At 40.3% G+C, this 22005-nt stretch overlaps 1 protein-coding gene across 4 annotated transcripts in view; it reads right to left on the bottom strand.

Moving 5' to 3' along the window:
- The window catches only part of LOC105471847 (GRIP and coiled-coil domain containing 2), a 64369-nt gene extending 43209 nt beyond the window's left edge, over nt 1–21160 (bottom strand). Inside the window, exons 1-4 of one of the 4 annotated variants that reach the window (XR_011612019.1) lie at nt 21050–21091; nt 20660–20716; nt 19150–19234; nt 17821–17888 (exon numbers count right to left, since the gene is read on the bottom strand). Coding sequence is in view for 2 of the 4 variants with exons in the window: in XM_071077144.1 (XP_070933245.1) it covers nt 17821–17888; nt 19150–19234; nt 20660–20716; nt 21050–21064 (225 nt within the window). In the remaining 2 variants the exon portion in view is untranslated. Of the gene's footprint in view, nt 1–17820; nt 17889–19149; nt 19235–20659; nt 20717–21049 lie in introns of those variants that run through there. The other 3 variants (XM_071077145.1, XM_071077144.1, XM_071077146.1) reach the window with 3 other exon arrangements.
- Between the last annotated feature and the right edge of the window lie 845 nt (nt 21161–22005).

Genomic DNA, 22005 nt, shown 5'->3' on the forward strand with positions numbered 1-22005 from the left:
ATCAAATTTTCAAGGAACAGACAGATCATCCCAATTTCATACAAACTTGTTCAGACAAAGTAAGAAGCAAGAATAATTCCCAAGGTATTCTATAAAATCAGCATAACTTGAAACCAATATCCAAGTACTTACAGAAAGGAAAAATCAAAGACCCATTTTATGACAAATCTAGATGCAAAAATCCTAAATAAAACATTAGTACACTATCACTATTGCTAATCAACAATTGTTATTAAAGACCTCAGCCTGTAAATAAAGCTTTAAGAGGACAGGAGGTGGCCAGGAGTGGTGGCTCATGCCTGTAATCCCAACACTGGGAGACGGAAGTGGGAGGATCAATGTTTAAGCCTCAGCAACAGGCGAGGCTCTGTCTCAAAAATAAATAAAAAAATAAGACGTGAGGCATAAAGACCCAAAAAAAATGTTTTTTTCAGATGATATGACTGTTTATATAAAAAATCTAGAAGAATCTATAGGTAATTAGAAACAACAGTTTCACAAAGTAGATATAGGATTAATATACAAAGTCAGTTCCATTTCTGGATACTAAAGAATTAGAAAATACAGTTAAAAAGAAGACAGCATTTACAATGGTATCAAAGAATATCGACGGTCTAGAAAAAACTTTACCAGAAGATGTGTGAAGGCATTCCACAGGGGAAACTATAAAACTACAGATTCCATGCAATTCCAATTAATTGCAATGAAGTTTTTCATGGAATATGACAAGATTCTAAATGCATATGGAAAAGTAAAAAACCAAGAATAGCCAGGACACTTTTGAAGAGAACAAAGAGAGGACTTACTCTCCTAGATACCATGATTTACTATAAGGCTATAAAAAATAATAAAGACAATACAGTATTGGCAAAGGCACAGACAACCAATGGAATAGAAAAAAGAGTTCAGACAATTCAGACAAACACAAACATTTTTAACTATAATATTAGATTAATGGAGAAAGACTATTCAATAATTAAGGTTGTAAAATAGTTATTTATATTAAAAAATACTTCGAACCATATTATAAACAACCTCCAGATGGATTAATATTTAAATGTCAAAAACACAGTTTTAAATTCTTAAGAAACCTTAAGATGGCCGGGCGCAGTGGCTTATGCCTATAATCCCAGCACTTTGGGAGGCCAAGGCGGGCGGATCACAAGGTGAGGAGATTGAGACTATCCTGGCTAACACAGTGAAACCCCGTCTCTACTAAAAATACAAAAAATTAGCCAGGCGTGGTGGCAGGTGCCTGTGGTCCCAGCTACTCAGGAGGCTGAGGCAGGAGAACGGCAGGGACCCAGGAGGCGGAGCTTGCAGTGAGCCAAGATGGGGCTACTGCACTCCAGCCTGGGCGACAGAGCGAGACCGTCTCAAAAAAAAACGGAAAAAACCATAAGCTGGGAGAAGGTATTTAACACATAAACAACAAAAATAACAAAAAATATATATTTTTAAAAATTCTACAAACCCGTAGGAAACCCATTGGCCCATTAAAAAAATGGATGTTGGTCAGGCGTGGGGGCTGACACCTGTAATACCAGCACTTTGGGAGGCTGAGGTGGGTGGATCACAAGGTCAGGAGATCAAGACCGTCTTGGACAACACGGTGAAACCCCGTCTCTACTAAAATACAAAAAATTAGCTGGGCGTGGTGGCACATGCCTGTAATCCCAGCTACTTGGGAGGCTGAGGCAGAGGAACCGCTTGAACCGAGAAGGTGGAGATTGCAGTGAGCTGAGATTGTGCCACTGTACTCCAGCCTGGCAACAGAGCAAGACTCCGTCTTAAAAAAAAAAAAAAAAAAAAGAAGAAAAAATAAAATGGATGTTATACACAAAAAGAATACTTTCAATCCAGACCACATGATCTATCATTTTATACCTATTTGGCAAAAATAAAAATGTATGACAATACCTAGTGCTGGAGAGGATATGGATCTACAGTATCCCTTGTACATTGCTGGTAAAAGTTATTTCCAATACTTAATAGTGGTTTGGCACTATCTCCCGAGGTTGAACCTTCATGTAACTTTTGACACAAAGATTTCACCCATTTACTTATAAGAATCCTTTGCACATTTATAAAGGAGATGTATACGAGAAGGTTCATTCTGCTTGTACTCCATCGCATAAACCTCAGCATAACCCCAACATCCATTAACAATCTAGTTCATGAATGAACTGTTATTGTAATACAATATCATACTCTATAGCAGCATGGTGACATGCAATGATACAGATGAGCTTTAGAAAAATATTAAGTGCAAAAAGTCCTAATACATTACAAACAACGTGATACCCTTTTAGTGAAGTTAAAAACTAAAATGAAAAAAAATTATAAAATGATACTTATAAATGCCATAAAACTTCATAAAAGGAAAAGGAATGATGAACATGGGACTTAGGATTATGGTTTCCTGAGGTGTGGGAAACTAGGGGGGGTGGAGTAGCAAGGGGGTGGGGATTACACTGCAAGATGTCTATTATTTTAAAGATCCTAGCTTTTGGGGGAGTTCATTTGTGATTATATCACAAATAATTAAATTGGAAGGAAATGGAGACAATGCAAAGGAGGCAGAAATAAAGTCCAAGACAGAAAAAATTTATTAGCTCAGAAAGATTATAGAACTTGTTGAATCTTTAAGATGAAAACAGAATATTCATGTATCAAGAATGAGCTCTTTGAAATATTTAACATCAAATAGAAATTTTAATACAGTGATGGAAAAATTAAAAGTGGATGACATTTCTTCTTAGACAAAAGGGAAAACTATTGAGAAAAAGGAAAAACTCTATTGAAAATATAAATCTAGATGAGCATTCTAGAAAGTTTTGTGGCATACTCTATATATAGACTGTCTCCTTCAGCTTCTATAATCAACAAGTTCTTTCTTGCCTGTCTCTTTTACATACAGTATAAAAGCTAAAACCTAAAACCCCTGATTTCTCAGATCAACAGGATGAGGATACAGGAGCACAGGGATGAAGAGTGTCTGGGTCCTGATGACATCACTGGAAGACTGCACCAGCCTGAGAACTGCTATGTCTAAACTTCTTAGATGAAATAATACTAATTTAAAAACTTTATTATTTAAGAAAACAAAAACAAAACAGATGTAGAAAAATTCAGAGTTCTATATCAAGTTACAGCTATCATTCAAACGTGAGAGTAAAATAAAGGAATATTTAAATACAAGACAATACAAAAATTTACCTACATATGTTCATTCTTAGGAAGCTACAGAAGAATGTGCTCTACCAAAATGAGACGGTTAACCCAGAGAGTGAATGACGTGTGACCTAGCAAAGAACAGGGGGTCAATACAAGTAAGCAGTGTAGAAGTTCACAGGATCATCACAAAAGGCCTGTCCCAAAGTACAGGAAGACAGAAGGCAGGTACCAGGAATAAAGATAAAACAAAGATTATTTAATCTGTTTGATCATTTGGAAAGTAGAAGGGGTGGTGAAAGACAGCTAGATTTTCATCTGTTGTAACAGGAAGTTTTAGAACTGATAATTCAAGTAATAGCAGTATAAGCATATTATTCAGAAATACACAGATAATTTTCAGAAGTTATTGGGTATTATAAGTTATTTAGAATTTAGTATTAAAAATTACGTGGATATGACTTTGGTTAAAACAACCTGAATTTTAAAATTAGTTTTTTCACATTATACGTAAGTATTGCAATAAAACTTCTGATTGGTAAGTATCGAAAGTCTCAATAAATTAATTTTAGGAGATCTATATATACAGGCTAAATGCAAACAACTATTTAAAAAAAAACTTAAAGATCAGAAGCACAGAATGGACAGTATTTCTTAGGAAATACAAATTTGATTTCAACTTAAAAGAAAAATTATTAACAGTGATATGGACTAGAAATTCAAGTATCTTAACATGCAACTTTTTCATGTTTCTTGCATTTAGAAGCAGCATAAATATTAACCATAATGCTGTGCACCTCAAATTTTGACATGAGAAATATGGTTTCTTAGTCTTTCTTTAAAAGTCAAACCTGTGAGGTTTGCAATGAAACTAAGATTGTATTCTAATGCACTAGATGTTTACCAGAGGTTTTAGTCACAATTTAAACTTGTAAGGACATACATTTTGACATGTTATATAAAGAATAAAAAAGTTTCTATTAAAAGCTATAGGTTTTTCCAGTGTATTTTCCCAAAAAAGTGATATAACTTAGCAAGAAAGCCTTTTCAGTTTTCTAGAAATGTAGAGAACATATTATTATATTGCTATATGAGTTTTCTAAACTAGAGAACTTAATTGTAGCAGTTAAGTGATGAACACCTGTTAACACTCCCAAAATAATTTTCTTAAATTGTTACCTTCTGAGACTTGAATGGTCAGGATAACACGCTTTAATATTAAATCAATAACCTGGCCTAAGCAAAGAATTCATGACTAATACCTCAAAAGCAAATGTAACATAAACAAAAATAAACAAATAGGACCTAATTAAACTCTTTAGTTTAATTGCTTATACCCCAAAAGCTACTGAAATAAAAATTAAACTTTTTAATTAGCTTCTGCACAGCAAAAGAAATAATCAACCGAGTACAGACCACTCACAGAACGGGAGAAAATATTTGCAAACTACGCATCTGACAAAGCACTAGTATCCAGAATCTACAAGGACTCAACAAATCAGCAATAAAAAACCCCAAATAATTCCATTAAAAAGTGGGCAAAGGACACGAATAGACATATGAATAGACATTTCTTAAAAGGATATATACAAATGGCCAACAAATATATTAAAAAATGCTCAACATCATAATCATCAGGGAAATGCAACTTAAAGCCACAATGAGATACCACCTTAATCCCAGCTACTCGGGAGACTGAGGGAGAATTGCTTGAACCTGGGAAGCAGAGGTTGCAGTGAGCCGAGACTGCGCCACTGTACTCCGGCCTGGGCGACAGAGTAAGACTACATTTCAAAAAAAGTCAAAAAACAAATGTTTGTGTGGATGTGGGGAAAAGGGGACACTTATACACTGCTGGTGGGAATGCAAATTAGTACAACTTCTATGGAAAACAGTATGGAGATACCTTAAAGAGCTAAACAGATCTATCAATCAATTCAGCAATCCAAAATGACTTATTTTCTTTTGGGTAGATACCAAAAGAACGTAAGTCATTAGATGACTACACTTGTAAACAAATGTTTATGGCAGCACAATTCACCATTGTAAAGATGTGGAACCAACCTAAGTGTCCACTGACTAATGAGTAGATAAAAGTAAACGTGGCACATATACACCATGGAATACTACTCAGTCATAAAAAGGAATGAAATAATGTCTTTTTAGGCAACTTGGATGGAGCTAGAGGCCATTATTCCAAATGAAATAAAACCAAAAACCATACATATTCCCACTTATAAGTGGGAGCTAAGCTATGAGTATGCAAAGCCATACAGAGTGACATAATGGACGTTAGAGACTCAAAAGAGGGAGGGTGGAAGGGGAGCTAGGGATAAAAAACTACACAGTAGGTATTATGTTCACCACTCTGGTGATGGGTACACTAAAATCTCAGACTTCACCACTATATAATTCATCCATGTAACAAAAAACCTCTTGTACCCCAAAAGCTATTGAAGTAAAAACTTTTTAAAAAATCAATAATCTGAGAGGAAGGTTAGGAGAGGGCTTCAAAGGTAGCTGATTAGAGGCATCTCTTACTTCCTCCACTATGAACCAAAATAGTGAGTAGATAATTACATACATATAGATCATCCAAGAGAGAACATAAATTCAACAGAGAAGTGACAGAAAACACCTTAAGGTGGTAGTTTGGAAATTTGTCCCCACCCAAATCTCATGTTGAAACGTAATCCCCAATGTTGGTGGTGGGGTCTGGTGGGAGGTGTTTGGATCATGTGGGTGGATCCCTCACGAATGGCTTGGGCCATCCCCTTGGTGAAAAGTGAGCTCTCACTCTGCGTTCACAAGATTTGGGTGTTTAAAATTGTGTGGCACCTCTTCCCACAGTGCTCTCTCACATGCTCCCGCTTTCGCCATGTGATGTGCCTTGCTTCCCCTTTGCCTTCTGCCATAAATAAAAACTCCCAGAGGCCTCCCTAGAAGCCAAGCAGATGCCAAAACTATGCTTCCTGAACAGCCTGCAGAACGATGAGCCAATTAAACCTCTTTTCTTTTTAATTACCCAGTCTCAGGTCTCCCTCCCTTCCTTTTTCCCTCTTTCCTTCCATCCTTCCATTTTTCACATAGACTTCTGGTATTTCTTTATAGCAATGCAAAAATGGCCTAAAACATAAGGAAAGAGATCGAAGCAAGGCAGCCTGCTCAGCTACAGTTGGCTGGGAGAAGAGAGAAATTCCCCAATGCTCAGAAAGGCTAAGTGAGAGACTCTCAGCTATCCACATTCCTGTTGCAGACTTCTAGAATCCTAGCCACAGAAGGGTCCCTTGACCCCTGTGGGTCCCAAGACTCACATAGGGAGTTTCCTGGAAGCCGCATGAAGGCACTGCTCCAGAGAGCTCATGCTGCCCCCACAAGCCCCTGAGTTTTGAATAGTGGCAGCACAGTGCCATGGCCTCCACTCCACTGGATTATATCTTGCCCGGCAACCTGGGCTGAGGTGTCAGCATGGGTGGCAATCTTGCCCCTTCTAACCATGCAGAGGGGGGCAGCTGAGCATTGTTATGAACCCTGAGGACAAATTCTACTGCCTGCAGCTGCTGTGGCTAAAGACTGCTGCGGGCCGAGGCACAGGTGATGCTGCCTACCTACGGCTGCTCCCAGGGGAAGCAACTTCACTCTCCTCAGTAGCAGGGACACAACACACTGCTGTCTTCACCTGAACGTTCCGCTGGTGGCCTGGGACGCTCACCCCACCCTTATACACCACAGTCGGAATCTTCACGCACCACCGAGGAACCTAAGGGCACACAGCCTGTCCTGGCTCCAGCCCCTACCAGAACCTGAGCGCAATGTCCAGGGGACTAGGTATTGTCCAGCCCAGTCCATTACCAGTGGCACCTGAGCCCTCCTCCTGGGGCCTGAGATAGGGCCCACTGAACCTGCTGCTACCACCACAGCTGGCACTCATTGCCATGTACCACCTGTGGATATGGAGACTGGCCCAATCAACAAATCAGTCACTGCCAAAACCAGTGCTGATCAGTGAGGCCCCAGAGGGTTGTCCTACCACTGCTGTTGCCAATTCCCATGCTATATCCACTGCCCGGGGGCTTAAGAACCCACCCAACAGCCTGGCCCACTGTTGCCATTCCCAGCACCTGATCAAGCTACCTGGAGGCTCAAGAATTGGCCTGCTAACACTGGTGCCAGCAGACACACCTTGGGGCCCAGGGACAGGCATGCTCAATCCACAACTGCCACCACTGCGACTTGAAGACTGGCTTACTTGGCATTCCAGGCCCCAGCAAAACTTTACCACAGCCTCCACTAAAAACTGCACCCTAAGTCACTGACGAAATCACAGTCACCACTGACGCTGTTTACAGCCAAGTCAGTCATACTGATCCTATGCTACAGCACCCACCTAGAATCAAAGCCACTGTGCTCTACCCAATCAATCCTAAAGATACATCCTCAGGAAAAAGTTCTTCCCTAAAACAGTAAATTAAAAAAAAAAACTGGAAAAAGTGACTATTATACCAGATGCAGATATCAAGGTAAAGGACATAGAAAGCATTAAAAAGCACGGAAATATGACATCTCCAAAGGAACACAATAATTCTCTAGCAACAGATCTCAAATCAAAAAGAATTTCATAAAATCTTGGAAAACGAATTCAAAATTTTGATACTAAAGAAGCTCAGTGAGATACAAAAATTTCCAAAAAACAATACAAAGAAATCAGAAAAACAATTCAGGATATGAATGACAAATTTATCAGAGATAGGTATCAGAAAAAAGAACCATAGAAATTCTAGAACTGAAGAATTCATAGAAAAAAAAATACATTCAAAAGCTTCAACAATGGACTAGATCAAGCAAAAGAAAGAATGTCAGAACTTAAAGACAGGTCTTTTTTTTCTGATATAGTCACACACACAAAAATAACGGAAAAAGAATTTTCAAAAATGAGCAAAGTCGGCCGGGTGTCGTGGCTCGTGCCTGATAATCCCAGCACTTTGGGAGGCCGAGGCAGGTGGATCATCTGAGGTCAGGAGTTCAAGACCAGTCTGGCCAACATGGTGAAACCTCATCTCTACTAAAACTACAAAAATTTTAGTAGCTGGGCGAGGTGATAGGCATCTGTAATCCCAGCTACTTGGGAGTCTGAGGCAGAAGAATAGCTTGAACCCAGGAGGCAGAGGTTGCAGTGAGCAGAGATCACATCACTGCACTCCAGCCTGGGCGACAGAGTGAGATTTTGTCTCAACAACAACAACAGGCAGCAAAGTCTTTGTGACCTATGCAGCTCCATAAAGTGACCAAATATTTATTTGAATTATTGGGGTATCTGAAAGCAAAGAGAGAACAAAAGGATTAGAAAACCTATTTAGTGGCCAGGTACAGTGGCTCATGCTTGTAATTCCAGCACTTTGGGAGGCTGAGGCGGGTGGATCACCTGAGGTCAGGAGTTTCAGACCAGCCTGGCAAACATGGTGAAATCCGGTCTCTACTAAAAATACAAAAAATTAGCTGGGCGTGGTGGCAGACAGCTGTAATCCCAGCTACTTGGGAGCCTGAGAGAGGATCACTTGAACCCGGGAGGCGGAGGTTGCAGCGAGCTGAAATTGTGCCACTGCACTCCAGCCTGGGCAGCAAGAGTGAAACTATGCCTCCAAATCAAAACAAAACAAAACCAAAAAATACCAAAAAACCTATTTAGCGAAATAATACATGAAAGCTCACCAACTCTAGCAAGAGAGGTAGACATCCAGATACAGGAGGCCCAGGTATCCCCAAACAAATACAACGCAAAAAGGTATTCTCCATGGCATATTTATAGTCAATTGCCATAAGTCAAAGACAAAGAGAATTCTAAAAACAGCAAAGAGAAAAAAAAAAAAATCCAGCAAAGAGAAAAGCATCTAGTCACCTATAAAGGAGCCTCCATCAGACTAACAGCAGGTTTCTCAGCAGGAAGCTTACAGACCCAGAGAAAAGAGAGTAATATATTCATTGGAGATAACAGAACGATATATTCAAAATGCTGAAGGAAAAACTCTCAGCCAAAGTATATTAGTCTGATCTTGCACTGCTATAAAGAACTGAGATTGGATAATTTATAAAGAAAAGAGATTAAATTGGCTTATGGTTCTTCAAGCTGTAGAGCAAGCATGGCTGGGAAGGCCTCAGGAAACTTATAATCATGGCAGAAGGCAAAGAGGAAGGAGGCACGTCATACACGGTTGGAGCAGAAGGAAGAGAGCGAAGGGGAAAATGCTACACACTTTTAAACAACCAGATCTTGTGAGAAGTCACTCACTATCATGAGAACAGCAAGAGGGAAGTTCATCCCCATGATCCAGTCATTTCCTACTAGGCCTCGCCTCCAACACTGAAGATTACAATTTGACAAGAAATTTGGGCAGGGACACAAATCCAAACCATATCACAAAGATACTATAATCAGCAAAATTACCATTCATAAATGAAGGAGAAATAAAGTCTTCTCCAGACAAGCAAAAGCTGAGGGAATTCATTACCACTAGACCAGACCTACAAGAAATGTTCAAGGAAGTCCTAAACCTGAAAGTGAAAGGATGACATTCACAATCATAAAAACACAAACAGAAAACTCACTGGTAAAGCAACACAAAAATAAGGAAGAGAAAGGACTCAAATGGTACCACTATAAAAAGCCAGCAAACCACTATAACAAACAATGAGAGAAAGAGAAAGGAACGAAGAAAATATAAAGCAAAGAGAAAACCATTAATATGACAAAAAATAGGCTCACACATCATTAATAACTTTGCATGTAAATGGAGTTCAGTTCTCTTCTTAAAAGATACAGGCTGGCTAAAAGGATAAAAAACATAATCTAACCATGTCCTACCCACAACAAATGCACTTTCCCTGTAAAGAGACATATAGAAGAAAGTTAAAGCGTAGAAAAAGATATTCCATGGAAATAAAAACCAAATGAGCAGAGAGAACAAAAGGATTTGAAAACCTATTTAGTGGCCAGGCACAGTGGCTCATGCTTGTAAACCTAGCACTTTGGGAGGCTGAGGCGGGTGCATCACCTGAGGTCATGAGCTCGAGACCAGACTGGCCAACATGGTGAAACCCTGTCTCTACTAAAAATACAAAAAATTAGCTGGGCATCGTGGTAGACGGCTGGAATCCCAGCTACTTGGGGGGCTGAGGCAGGATTGCTTGAACCCGGGAGGCGGAGACTGCAGTGAGCCGAGATCGCGCCACTGCACTCCAGCCTGGCAGTGGCGTGATCTCCGCTCATTGCAACCTCTGCCTCCCGGGTTCAAGCGATTCTCCTGCCTCAGGCTCCTGTGTAGCTATACTTATATTAGATAAAACAGACTTTAAGTCAAAAATAGTAAAAAAAAAAAAAAAAAAAGGCAAAGAAGGTCATTATATAATGGCAAAAGAATCAAACCAGCAAACAGATATAACAATTCCAAACATATATGAACCCGACATTGCAGCACCCAGATTCCTAAAGCATTACTAGATCTAGAGAGAGACAGACTCCAACGCAATAGTACTGGGCAACCTCACCCCGCTCTCAGCATTAGACAGATCTAGACAGAAAATTAACAAAGAAATATTGCATTTAAACCAGACTTCAGACCAAATGGACCTAACAGATGTTTACAGAACATTTTATCCAAAAACTGCAGAATACATATTTTTCTCAACAGCATATGACACATTCATTCTCCAGAAAGACCATATGTTAGGCCACAAAACCATTTTCAACAAATTTTTAAAAATCAAAATCATATCAAGTATGTTCTCAAACCACAATGAAATATTAGAAATCAGTACCAAGGGGAACTTTGGAAGTGACAGAAATACATGAAAATTAAATAACATGGTCCCAAATGACCATGGGTCAATAAGGAAATTAAAACAAAAATAAAAAAATTTCTTGGAACAAATGAAAATGGAAACTACAACATACCAAAACCTATGTGATACAACAAAAGCAGTGCTAAGAGGTAAGTTCATGGCAATAAACGCCTACATCCAAAAAGTAAAAAGATTTCAAACAATCTAATGATGTACCTCAATGAACCAGAAAGAACAAGCCAAACCCAAAGTTAGCAGAAGGAAAGGACTAATACAGATCAAAGCAGAACTAAATGAAATAAGAGACTTTTTAAAAAGGCAGAAGATTAACAAAATGAAAAGCTGGTTCTTCAAAAAAAGAAACAACACTGATAAACTACTAGTTAGGCTAACAACAACAAAAAAGACGACCTAAATAAAATCAGAAATGGAAAAGGAGACATTACAACCATTATCATGGAAATAAATAGACCATCAGAGAATATTATGAACAGCTATGCACTCACAAGCTGGAAAACCTGGAGGAAATGGATAAATTTCTGGAAACACACAACCTACAAAAAAAAAAAAATCCAGGAAAAAACAGAAAACCTGAACAAATTAATAAAGAGTAGCAAGAATGAATCAGTAATAATAAGTCTCCCCACAAAGAAAAGCCCAGAACCAGATGGATGCACACTGAATTCTACCAAATGCATAAAGACCTAATACCAAATCCTCCTGAAATACTCCAAAAAACTGAAGAGATGGCAATTTCCCCTCATTCATTCTAGAAAGCTGGCACTACCCTGATACTAAAACCAGACAAGGACACAGCAAAAACAAACAAACAAACAAAAACCAACAACAACCAATATCCTTGATGAACACCAATGCAAAAATCCTCAACAAAATACTAGCAAACCAAATCTAACAGCACATTGAAAAGATAATACACCATGATCAAGTGAATTTATTCCAGGGATGCAAGGATGGTTCAACATATGGAAATCAACGTGACATATCACATCAACAGAATAAAGGACAAAAGTCATACGTCACCTCAATAGACGCAGAAAAAGGAATTCATAAACTTCAACATCCCTTCAGGATAAAAACTCTTAGCAAACTAGGCACAGAAGGATTAAACCTCAAAATAATAAAGGCCACATATGACAAACTCAAATTAACAGCACACAAAAATGGGGAAAAATTGAAAATCTTTCCTCTAAGAACCGAAACAAGACAAGAGGCCCACTTTCACCACTACTATTCAACATGGGACTGACAGTCCTAGCCAGAACAATCAGGCAAGAGAAAGAAATAAAAGGCATCCAAATTGGAAACATGAAAGTTAAATTGTCCCTCTCTACAGATGACAAAAGACTATCAAAAAACTCTTAGAGCTGATAAATAAATTCAGTAAAGTTGCTGGATACAAACAATATACAAAAACCAGTAACATTTCTATAGACCGACAATAAAATAGCTAAAAAAGGAAATCAAGAACCTTTTACAACCTTTCACAGCAGCTCAAAAAAAAAAAAAGCAAAAAACAAAAGCCAAAGAAGTGAAAAGGACACAAATAAGTGGGAAGACATTTCATGCTCATAGAATATTGTTAAAATGACCATACTACCCAAAGTAACGTACAGTTCAATGAAATCCCTATTAAAATACCAACATCATTTTTCGCAGAAACAGAAAAAAGAATCCTAATATTTTTATGAAACCAAAAAAAAAAAAAAAAAAAAAAAGGCAGAAGAGCTAAAGAAATTCTGAGTTAAAAAACAAAGTGGAGGCATCACACTACTTGACTTCAAAACATATTACAAGGCTATAGTAACCAAAGAAACAAAGTATTGGCATATAAACAAGCATACAGACCAACAGAACAAAATAGAGAACCCAAAAATAAATCCTATTTATAGACAACCGATCTTCGACAATGCCATTAAGAACACACACTGGGCAAAGGACACCCTCTTCAACAAATGGTGCTAGGAAAACCAGGTAACTATATGCAGAAGAATGAAAGTGAGTCCCTCTCTCTCACCATTCACTTGATACAAATATCAACTAAAATAGATTAAAAACTTAAATATAAGACCCAAAAGTGTAAAACTAGTAGAAGAAAACACAGGGTAAACGCATCAAGATATTGGCCTAGAAAGATTTTATTAAGATCTCAAAAGCCCAGGCATCAAAAACAGACAAATAGGACATTAAACTGAAAGGCTTCTTAAAATTTTTTGTTTTTTAGATGAGGGCCCCCTCTGTCACCCAGGCTGGAGTGCAGTAGTGTGATTATGGCTCACAGCAGCCTCAACCTAACGGGATCAAGTGATCTTCCTAGTGTCCCAAGAAGATGAGACTACATGCACTCTCCACCATGTCTGGCTAATTTTTATATTTTTTTTTGTGGGAATGGATCTTGCTATGTTTCTCACGATGGTCTGAAAATGCTGGGCTCAAGTGATCCTCCTGCCAAGGCTTCCCTTAATGCTGAAATTATAGGCTAAAAAGCTTCTGCATAGCAAAACAATCAACAGCGTGAAGAAGACAACTCTTAAATGGGACAAAATATTTACAATCTCTTCATCCAATATGGGACTAATATCCAGAGTATACAAAGAACTCAAACACAACATTTAAAAATAACCCCATTAAAAGATAGGCAAGGGACATGAATAGACATTTCTCAAAAGACAAAGAAATGGCCAACAAGTATATGATACTCAATATCACTAATCATCAGGGATGTGCAAATCAAAACCACAATGAGGAATGGCTATTAAGAATAAAAAAATGTAACAGACGTTGGTGACAATGTGGAGAAAGGAGAACCCTTCTACATTGTTGGTGGAAGTGTAGGTAAGTATAGCCACTATAGAAAACAGTTGGGGATTCCTCAGGCCGGGAGCGGGGGCTCTCGCCAGTACTTTGGGAGGCCGAGGTGGGCAAATCACAAGGTCAGGGGATCGAGACCATCCTGGCTAATATGGTGAAACCCCGTCTCTACTAAAAATACAAAAAACTAGCCAGGCGTGGTGGCGGGCGCCTGTAGTTCCAGCTACTCGGAAGCTGAGGCAGGAGAATGATGTGAACCCGGGAGGCGGAGCTTGCAGTGAGCCGAGATCGCGCCACTGCACTCCAGCCTGGGCAACAGAAGGAGGCTCCGTCTCAAAAAAAAAAAAAAAACAAAAAAAACAAAAAAACAAAAAATTAGCCCGGCATGGTGGCAGGCACCTGTAGTCACAGCTACTCAGGATGGTGAGGCAGGAGAATGGTGTGAACCTGGGAGGAAGAGCTTGCAGTGAGCTCTCGAGATCACGTCACTGCTCTACAGCCTAGGTGACAGAGCAAGACTCCATCTAAAAAACAACAAAACAGTCGGGGATTTCTCAAAAAACTAAAAATAGAGCTACCATACAATCCAAAAACCCCAATGTTGGTAGTTATTGAAAAGAAATCAATACAACAAAGGGATACATGCACTCCCGTGTTTACTGCAACACTATTCACAATAGCAAACATGAAATCAACCTAAGTGCCCATCAAAGGATGAATGCTATATATATACAATGTATATAGCCATAAAAAAGAATGAGATCACATCATTTCCAGCAATATGGATGGAGCTGAGGTCATTATGTTAAGTAAAATCTAAGTCAGGCAGAGAAAGATAAGTATTTTTCAAAATAGCCAGAAGACCTGAAATGTACCCAACACATATATATGATAAATACCTGGGTGTGGATACTACTCTGATTTGATGATTATTCTATGCATTTAACAAAATTTCACATGTACCCCATGAATATGTATAAATATAACGGATTAAGAAAAAAAAAAAAAAGGAAAAGAAAAAAAACCCTTAAAGGTAAAGTTGGCTAACTTGGATAAATTTTGTTTTTCTTGAGACGGAATCTCATTCTGTTGCCCAGGCTGTAGTACAGTGGCACTATCTTGGCTCACTCAACTTCTGCCTCCTGGGTTCAAGCGACTCTTCTGCCTCAGCCTCCTGAGTAGCCTGAGCTACAGGTGTGTGCCACCATGCCCGGTTAATTTTTGTATTTTGAGATGGGGTTTCACAAGTTGGCCAGGCTGGTCTCCAACTCCTGACCTTAGGTGATCCATCTGCCTCAGCCTCCCAAAGTGCTGGGATTACAGGTGTGAGCCACTGAGCTCAGCCGAAATTTTCTAATCTTGTCTTTAGGAGCAGTTTTGACAGTGGGAGAATACATTGATGAGTGATAAGAAGGAAACAGCAGGTAGGTATTTAAACGTTCTTATTCTGAAATGCAATTCTGTAAAAAGTATTTTAAGAATTAATGGATAAAAAACTAGAAAACACTCTAGAGGTTGCAGTGGACGGAGATCATGCCACTGCACTCCAGCCTGGGCGATAGGGAGAAACCCTATCTCAAGAAAAAAAAAATCCCCCAGAAATAATACATGGTAATAACAACAATGATAACTAACAATTATTGGGTATTTACGTGGCCAACCCAGTTCTATGTGCAGTAGATGTATTACCTTATCAATCCTACATTTCTACATCAATCCTATTTGTACCTCAATCCTACAAACAAAGAGTATTATTATCGCTGTTCTACAGATGACAAAACTGAATCATAGAGAAAGAATTTAAGAAACTTAGTCAAGGTCACACAGCTGGTCAGTGGAGGAACAAGGATTTGAAAGCCTAACTCAGGCAGTCTGGGTGTAATTGACCTTCTTCCTTAATTACCATATAGTTGTGTTGTGGCTATCATGGATTAAGAAAACACATAATGATCAAATATACAAAGAAGACTACTGTGAACTCAATAATACTTAAATGAAACAGTACATTATAAAACGAAATGACATTTGTGTACATCATTCTAGCTTCATAGATTGTAACTAAATAAAGAACAAAATGATACAGCGTGACATGCATATGGATTTAAAGATGCCTTGTAATAACTCTCTGGGAGTCCCTCAGTAGTCCACAGCTCATAAGTAGGGAGCCACTGATGAGAAAATAAGATAATATATAACCACGCTGGGCGCAGTGGCTCACGCTTGTAATTTCAGCACTTTGGGAGGACGAGGCGGGTGGATCACGAGGTCAGGAGATTGAGACCATTCCGGCTAATGCGGTGAAACCCCGTCTCTACTAAAAGGACAAAAAATTAACCAGGTGTAGTGGTGGGTGCCTGTAGTCCCAGCTACTTGGGAGGCTGAAGCCGGAGAACAGCATGAACCCAGGAGGCGGAGCTTACAGTGAGCTGAGATTGTGCCACTGCACTCTAGCCTGGGTGGCAGGGCAAGACTCTGTCTCAAAAATAAATAAATAAATATATAACCAAAGGATATTATGCAAAAGCAGTGAATACAGTATTGCAGAGCTCTGACATGCAAAAGAAACTTTACAGAAGCTTGGCCTAAGGTGGGGAATAAAAAAGCATTTGTTAGCATTAAGGGAGTGGAAATAATAAGCAACTAATTTTTTTTTTTTTTTTGAGATGGAGTCTTACTCTGTTGCCCAGGCTGGAATACAGTGGCTCAATCTCAACACACTGCAATCTCTGCCTCCTGGGTTCAAGCAAACCTCGTGCCTCAGCCTCCTGAGTAGCTGGGATTTCAGGTGTGGGCAATCACGCCCAGCTAAATGTATTTTTAGTAGAGACCGGGTTTCACCATGCTGGCCAGGCTGATCTCAAACTCCTAACTTCAAGTGATCCTCCCACCTTGGCCTCCCAAAGTGCTGGGATTACAGGTGTGAGCCACTGCGTCCGGCCTGCAACTCAGGTTTTTAAACAGGGAATAAAAATAATATTTTGTTATCTGGCAGGATTATATAAGACTAAAAAGAGAAAGAGAACCCAGTTAGGTTTTTATTGAAATAGGTTAAGTATTTGATGTTTTTCACATAAAGCCATAGAAATGGAGAGAAAAGAGATAAACTGGAACAATATCTTATAGCTATGATAGGTCTCTGGTGGCTGACGCATATAGAGAATAAAGGAAATAGAAAAGTTAAAGTGTCTCTAAAGTCAAAAGGTATGAAAAACTGTGGTGCCACTGGTCTAACCAAGGGAAGCAATATGGTTATGTTGAGTTTGATGAGATGATAAGTGAGATGTGTGAGAGGGAAACACAACTGTGAGATCTGGGTCAGTAGTCATGTCCAGGGATATGAATCTATCTATAGATTATATACTGCACACCTAAAATCACTGAAGTCCTGAGCATGGCCAGGTTTTCTCAGGAGGCTGGGGAAGAGCAGACAGAGAATGAAGTAACAACCATAATTAGAAAATATGGGCTGGGCGTGGTGGCTCATGCCTGTAATCCCAGCACTTTGGGAGGCCAAAGTGGGTGGATCATGAGGTCAAGAGAGCAAGACCATCTTGGCCAACATGGTGAAATCCCGTCTCTACTAAAAATACAAAAATTAGCTGGGCATGGTGACGTGCACCTGTAGTCCCAGCTACTTGCGAGGCTGAGGCAGGAGAATCGCCTGAACCCAGGAGGCAGAGGTTACAGTGAGCCAAGATCACACCACTGCACTCCAGCCTGGTGACAGAGTGAGAGTCCATCTCAGAAAAAGAAAGAAAGAAAAAAGAAAATACGTGGGAAGAAAGAGTAGAATAATTTCAGAACAGAAAGAGACCTAGAGGTAATTAACCCACTCTTTTTACAGTGAATCAGATAGGTAAAAACAACCATGGCAGAGAGGAAGTAGAAGAACAGGGACACAAAGCCAGACAGCCTCCAGCAGACTGACAATCCTCATGGAAATTTTATTTCTCTTTAGACATTTCCCAACTTAATAATTACCTTAATAATATCATCAGTTCCTTCAGTAACAGGTTTTGATTTGAGTTCTTCAATTTCTTTCTCCAATTCTAAACAATTAAAAAATAAAGGACTCCGGTTCAGAAATAAAGAACATAATTACTGGGAAACTGATAAGTACAATCTTACAAAACCCCCCAAAATCTGCAAATTAGAATATATGTAAGCAGAATAGTATGATTAATCTCTGCACTCATCACTATGCTTCAACATTATTACATGGCCAATTTTGTTTCCTCCCAACCTGTATTCACTTCCTCCTTCACTGCTCTTATCCATCTGATAATTTTCAAGCATACTCCAGACATCATATTATTTCACCTGTAAGTACATATAACCTTAAAAGCCACAATCGCATATTAAGAATAAACATTATTGAGAACGGCCTGGCCAACATGGTGAAATCTTGTCTTTACTAAAAATACAAAAATTAGCCAGGCATGGTGGTGGCCGCCTGCAGTCCCAGTTACTCGGGAGGACTTGGCAGGCTGAGGCAGGAGAATCGCTTGAACCCAGGAAGGGGAGGTTGCAGTGAGCTGAGATTGTGCCCCTGCACTCCAGCCTAGCCAACAAGAGCAACACTGTCTCAAAAAAAAAAAAAAAAGAAGAAGAAACGAAACGTTAATCGAAGTGTTTCACTAGCGAATGCCTAGATCTCAGGCCTAGAACTTCTTTCCAAATAAATTATTCTCTTTATTGCAAAGTGATCCAAACTCCCAAGACATAATTTTATCTTTTCTAATAGAAAATAAGTCTTGGCTTTTAGGCTAAGCAGTTAATATTTGTAAGTCACTGGAAATTCAAGAGCTCATGTACATATACTAAGAAAAAGATCTAAGATCTTTTTCCTTCTGGAATAAAAAGAAAACTGAATAGGGAATCAATCAACTTCAACAGATAAATATACTTTAATGTCTATAAATGGAAATCTTTTATTATTTTAATTGAGGAAGCGTTCCATCTCTTTGGGCTTATCTTCTGTCTCTAACATTTCAACTGACTTCTCTTGCAAAAACGCTTTACTCAGAATAATCTAAAGTCTACATGAAGGAAAAACACTTAACTTGCACAAACCTTAAAAATCCTCCTCCCTGACTTTAACAACTCAAAAGTCACTGTGGTTTAGAGACGTGGGAATAATTTAGAAATCAGAGGTACATTTTTAGAATGTTAAATAACAGATTCTACTACACTAAGGTGTACTTGGAATCGCTGGAAAACAAAAACAAGCCAATGCATTATTTTAAAAACTACCATTTTAAACCACGATTAAAGAGACTGTGATCAAGATGAGTATTTTCAACCCAATACCTGTGCACCTTGACTTAGCTTTCTGTATTAGCATCATCTGTTTCTTGGCAAACTTGATGAGGTCTTCTTTGGGCAATGTTTCCAGCTGAAAGATGTGGTTACGTTACCAACTTGTTATAACTCAGGTTTCTAGTATACCACAAAAAACAAACAATGTCTGCCAGAAAACAAAAACATTCTACAGAATAGAATAAATCTCTATGCCAACAGCATACTTTGTTCCACTTTTTTTTTTTTTTTTTTTTTTGAGACAGAGTCTCGCTCTATTGCCCAGGCCGGAGTGCAATGACACGATTTTGGCTCACTGCAACCTCTGCCTCCCAGGTTCAAGCAATTCTCCTGCCTCAGCCTCCCAAATAGCTGGGATCACAGGCGCCCGCTACCACGCCCGGCTAATTTTTGTAGTCTGAGTAGAAACGGGGTTTCACCATGTTGGCCAGGCTGGTCTCAAACTCCTGACCTCAGGTGATCCACCCGCCTCGGCCTCCCAAAGTGTTGGGATTACAGGCGTGAGCCACCCCGCCCGGCCACATCTTTTAAAATAAGCAAATGCAACGTCAACTCTGTAATTGCTATGCAAGTACTAAAAATTAGTTATGCGACTACTATGAAACGCAAATACCAGGGCATATCCTCTTATAGCTAATGTTACAGGTTGACATTGCTAGCTTTTGATTTAATTGTAAAATTAGTGGGTTGGAGCTAATGCTACTTAAAATTGCTTGGAGCTGTAAAAGTATTTCATTCTATTTAAGGCTGAAAGTGTCACAAGAAAATGGAAGCACAATTACAGCAGCAAGATGAACCAGGTGACATTCAGGCTTTAATTAAAAAATTAAGCTTTACCACTTGAAAAAATTACTTAAGCCTGTAGTCTCAGGTTTAAGCTTTACCACTTGAGAAAATTACTTAAGCCTGTGGTCTCAGGTTTCTCAACAACAGTACCTATCTCACGGTTATCATGAAGCTTAAATGAAGTAACTGAGTGGTTAGGCAAGTGCCTGAAATTTAGCATGCAAGCAATAAACCTTAGCAATAAACTACTATCGTTTAGCATGATTAAATGTTAAACACCGTACAAGGCCATAAAACTGGACTAATTCAACGCTTTGACAATGTAAAAACTGGAGCCCACAGATCAGAATCCCTTGATCCCTACCCTATGTCACTGCTCCTTCCAGTACATCACTATATAAACCTTCTTAAATTAGACTGCTTTGTTTCATGTTCGAAAAATCGCAGGATCTCCCAGCAGTGCTAACCAGGAGCAGGAAGTAAACAAAAAGTCTTTTTATATCGGGGTGGGCGGGGGAGAAAGAAACAGGAAATGGATTGGTGACTGCGTAAACTAAAATTGAGATCCCTTGGAGCAAGGATATTAAAAAAATAAATTATATGTGTGTGTGTATATATACATATATATATAGCGCCCCCCTTCTTCATGCCAAAGTTTTCCAATTCATCACCCTTCCAGTCTTCAGGGAGCCCGCTATTCAAGTATCCTCTTCACCTTAGATTTCCCGGTCCCAGGGGTAGCTGGTGAAGCCACCCCATCTTGAACAGGATCCTGCAAAACAAAATCAAACGCAGGTGTCAGAAGAACTCTTTTCCTAATCCCACACGGAACGCGTGGAACCTTTACAGGGAAAAACCTTCTATGGAATCAAGTGGTGGAAAGCCTTGTGAGACAGAGAATGAGGGCGGACGGAGGCGGTCGCTGTGGCAAATCGTATACAAACGGGCTCTATGGGGCAGGTAACCGCCAGGGATGGAGTTTAGGGAAGATGTGGCAGGCGACTGCAGAGCGGGCTTCGGGGTACCCTCCGCGCCCTCCCACCGGGCCCACCCCCACATCCCAAGTAGCTGCGCGGAAGGCTTGATGGGAGGCAGTGGGCCCGACCTGAGTTACCTCCATCGCCGCCTGCCTGCCGCTGGCCCGCAACCAGCCGCCGCCACCGCTGCACTTCTGTTTGCGCCAGCCTCTGACGTAGGCTCGACTGCAGGTCAAAGGTCGCGCTCTCCGGGCGGCCCGCCCCCCGCGTCTCCATAGCTACGGCTCGGCAGCACTTCCGCTTACGCCTCTGTGTCCGGGTTAAGGTTTCCCGCGCCGCGCCGAGGGCGGAGTCGGTGTAGGCGTTCTACCTGGGGCTCGACCCCTGGGCCTGCGGGTCACAGGGTAGGTGTGGGTCCCGCCACCGCCGGTTATTGGCATGGGAACGCGGGCCGATTACCCCTTGGGGCCTCGGTTTCCACGTCTGTAAAATCTTGTGAGAGTGAGGAGAGCATTGGATTGAAGTACAAGTCCCTCAGGCCCCGAAGGTGTCTACTAGCCTGCGAGTGCCTGCGGGACCCACAGTTGCTTCCGGGGGTGGCTCCTTAGGCATTTGTGGCCAGCATGGTGCCCGGGAGCTCCGTGACTCACAGGTCAGTGATGAGGTGGAGGACTTCCCTGAGGAGGCGTTCCTTGACTCTGGAGGCTGTGAGGAGGTCCCGGGACAGCTCTGCCCTGTAGCCGCCCAGTACTGCTGGTGATGTGGTAGAGGCAAGATAGCCTGCCAGGGAGCTGGGCAGCTGTGGGAGGAGACTCTGTAGAATAGGGGGCACGAGGGCACGCCGAAGAATCTGTGGTCGAATCCCAGAGCTGCTGCAGTGTCCTGATTGGCGGTCCAGTGCTCTGAGAGCCTTTCTGTTAACTGCTGAAGTGGTTTGCTACACTTTCACCTTTCCATTCATGTTTTCCATACACTCCCATAACTAAGGTGACCTGAAGATAACTCAGTTTCCTGTAGTTTAAATGGTCAAAAGGATGAAGAGGCAGCATACAGTATGTAACTAGTAAATGGTAGCTGCTTATTA

This window comes from Macaca nemestrina, chromosome 13 (genome assembly GCF_043159975.1).
Source record: "Macaca nemestrina isolate mMacNem1 chromosome 13, mMacNem.hap1, whole genome shotgun sequence".
Taxonomy (NCBI): Eukaryota; Metazoa; Chordata; class Mammalia; order Primates; family Cercopithecidae; genus Macaca; species Macaca nemestrina.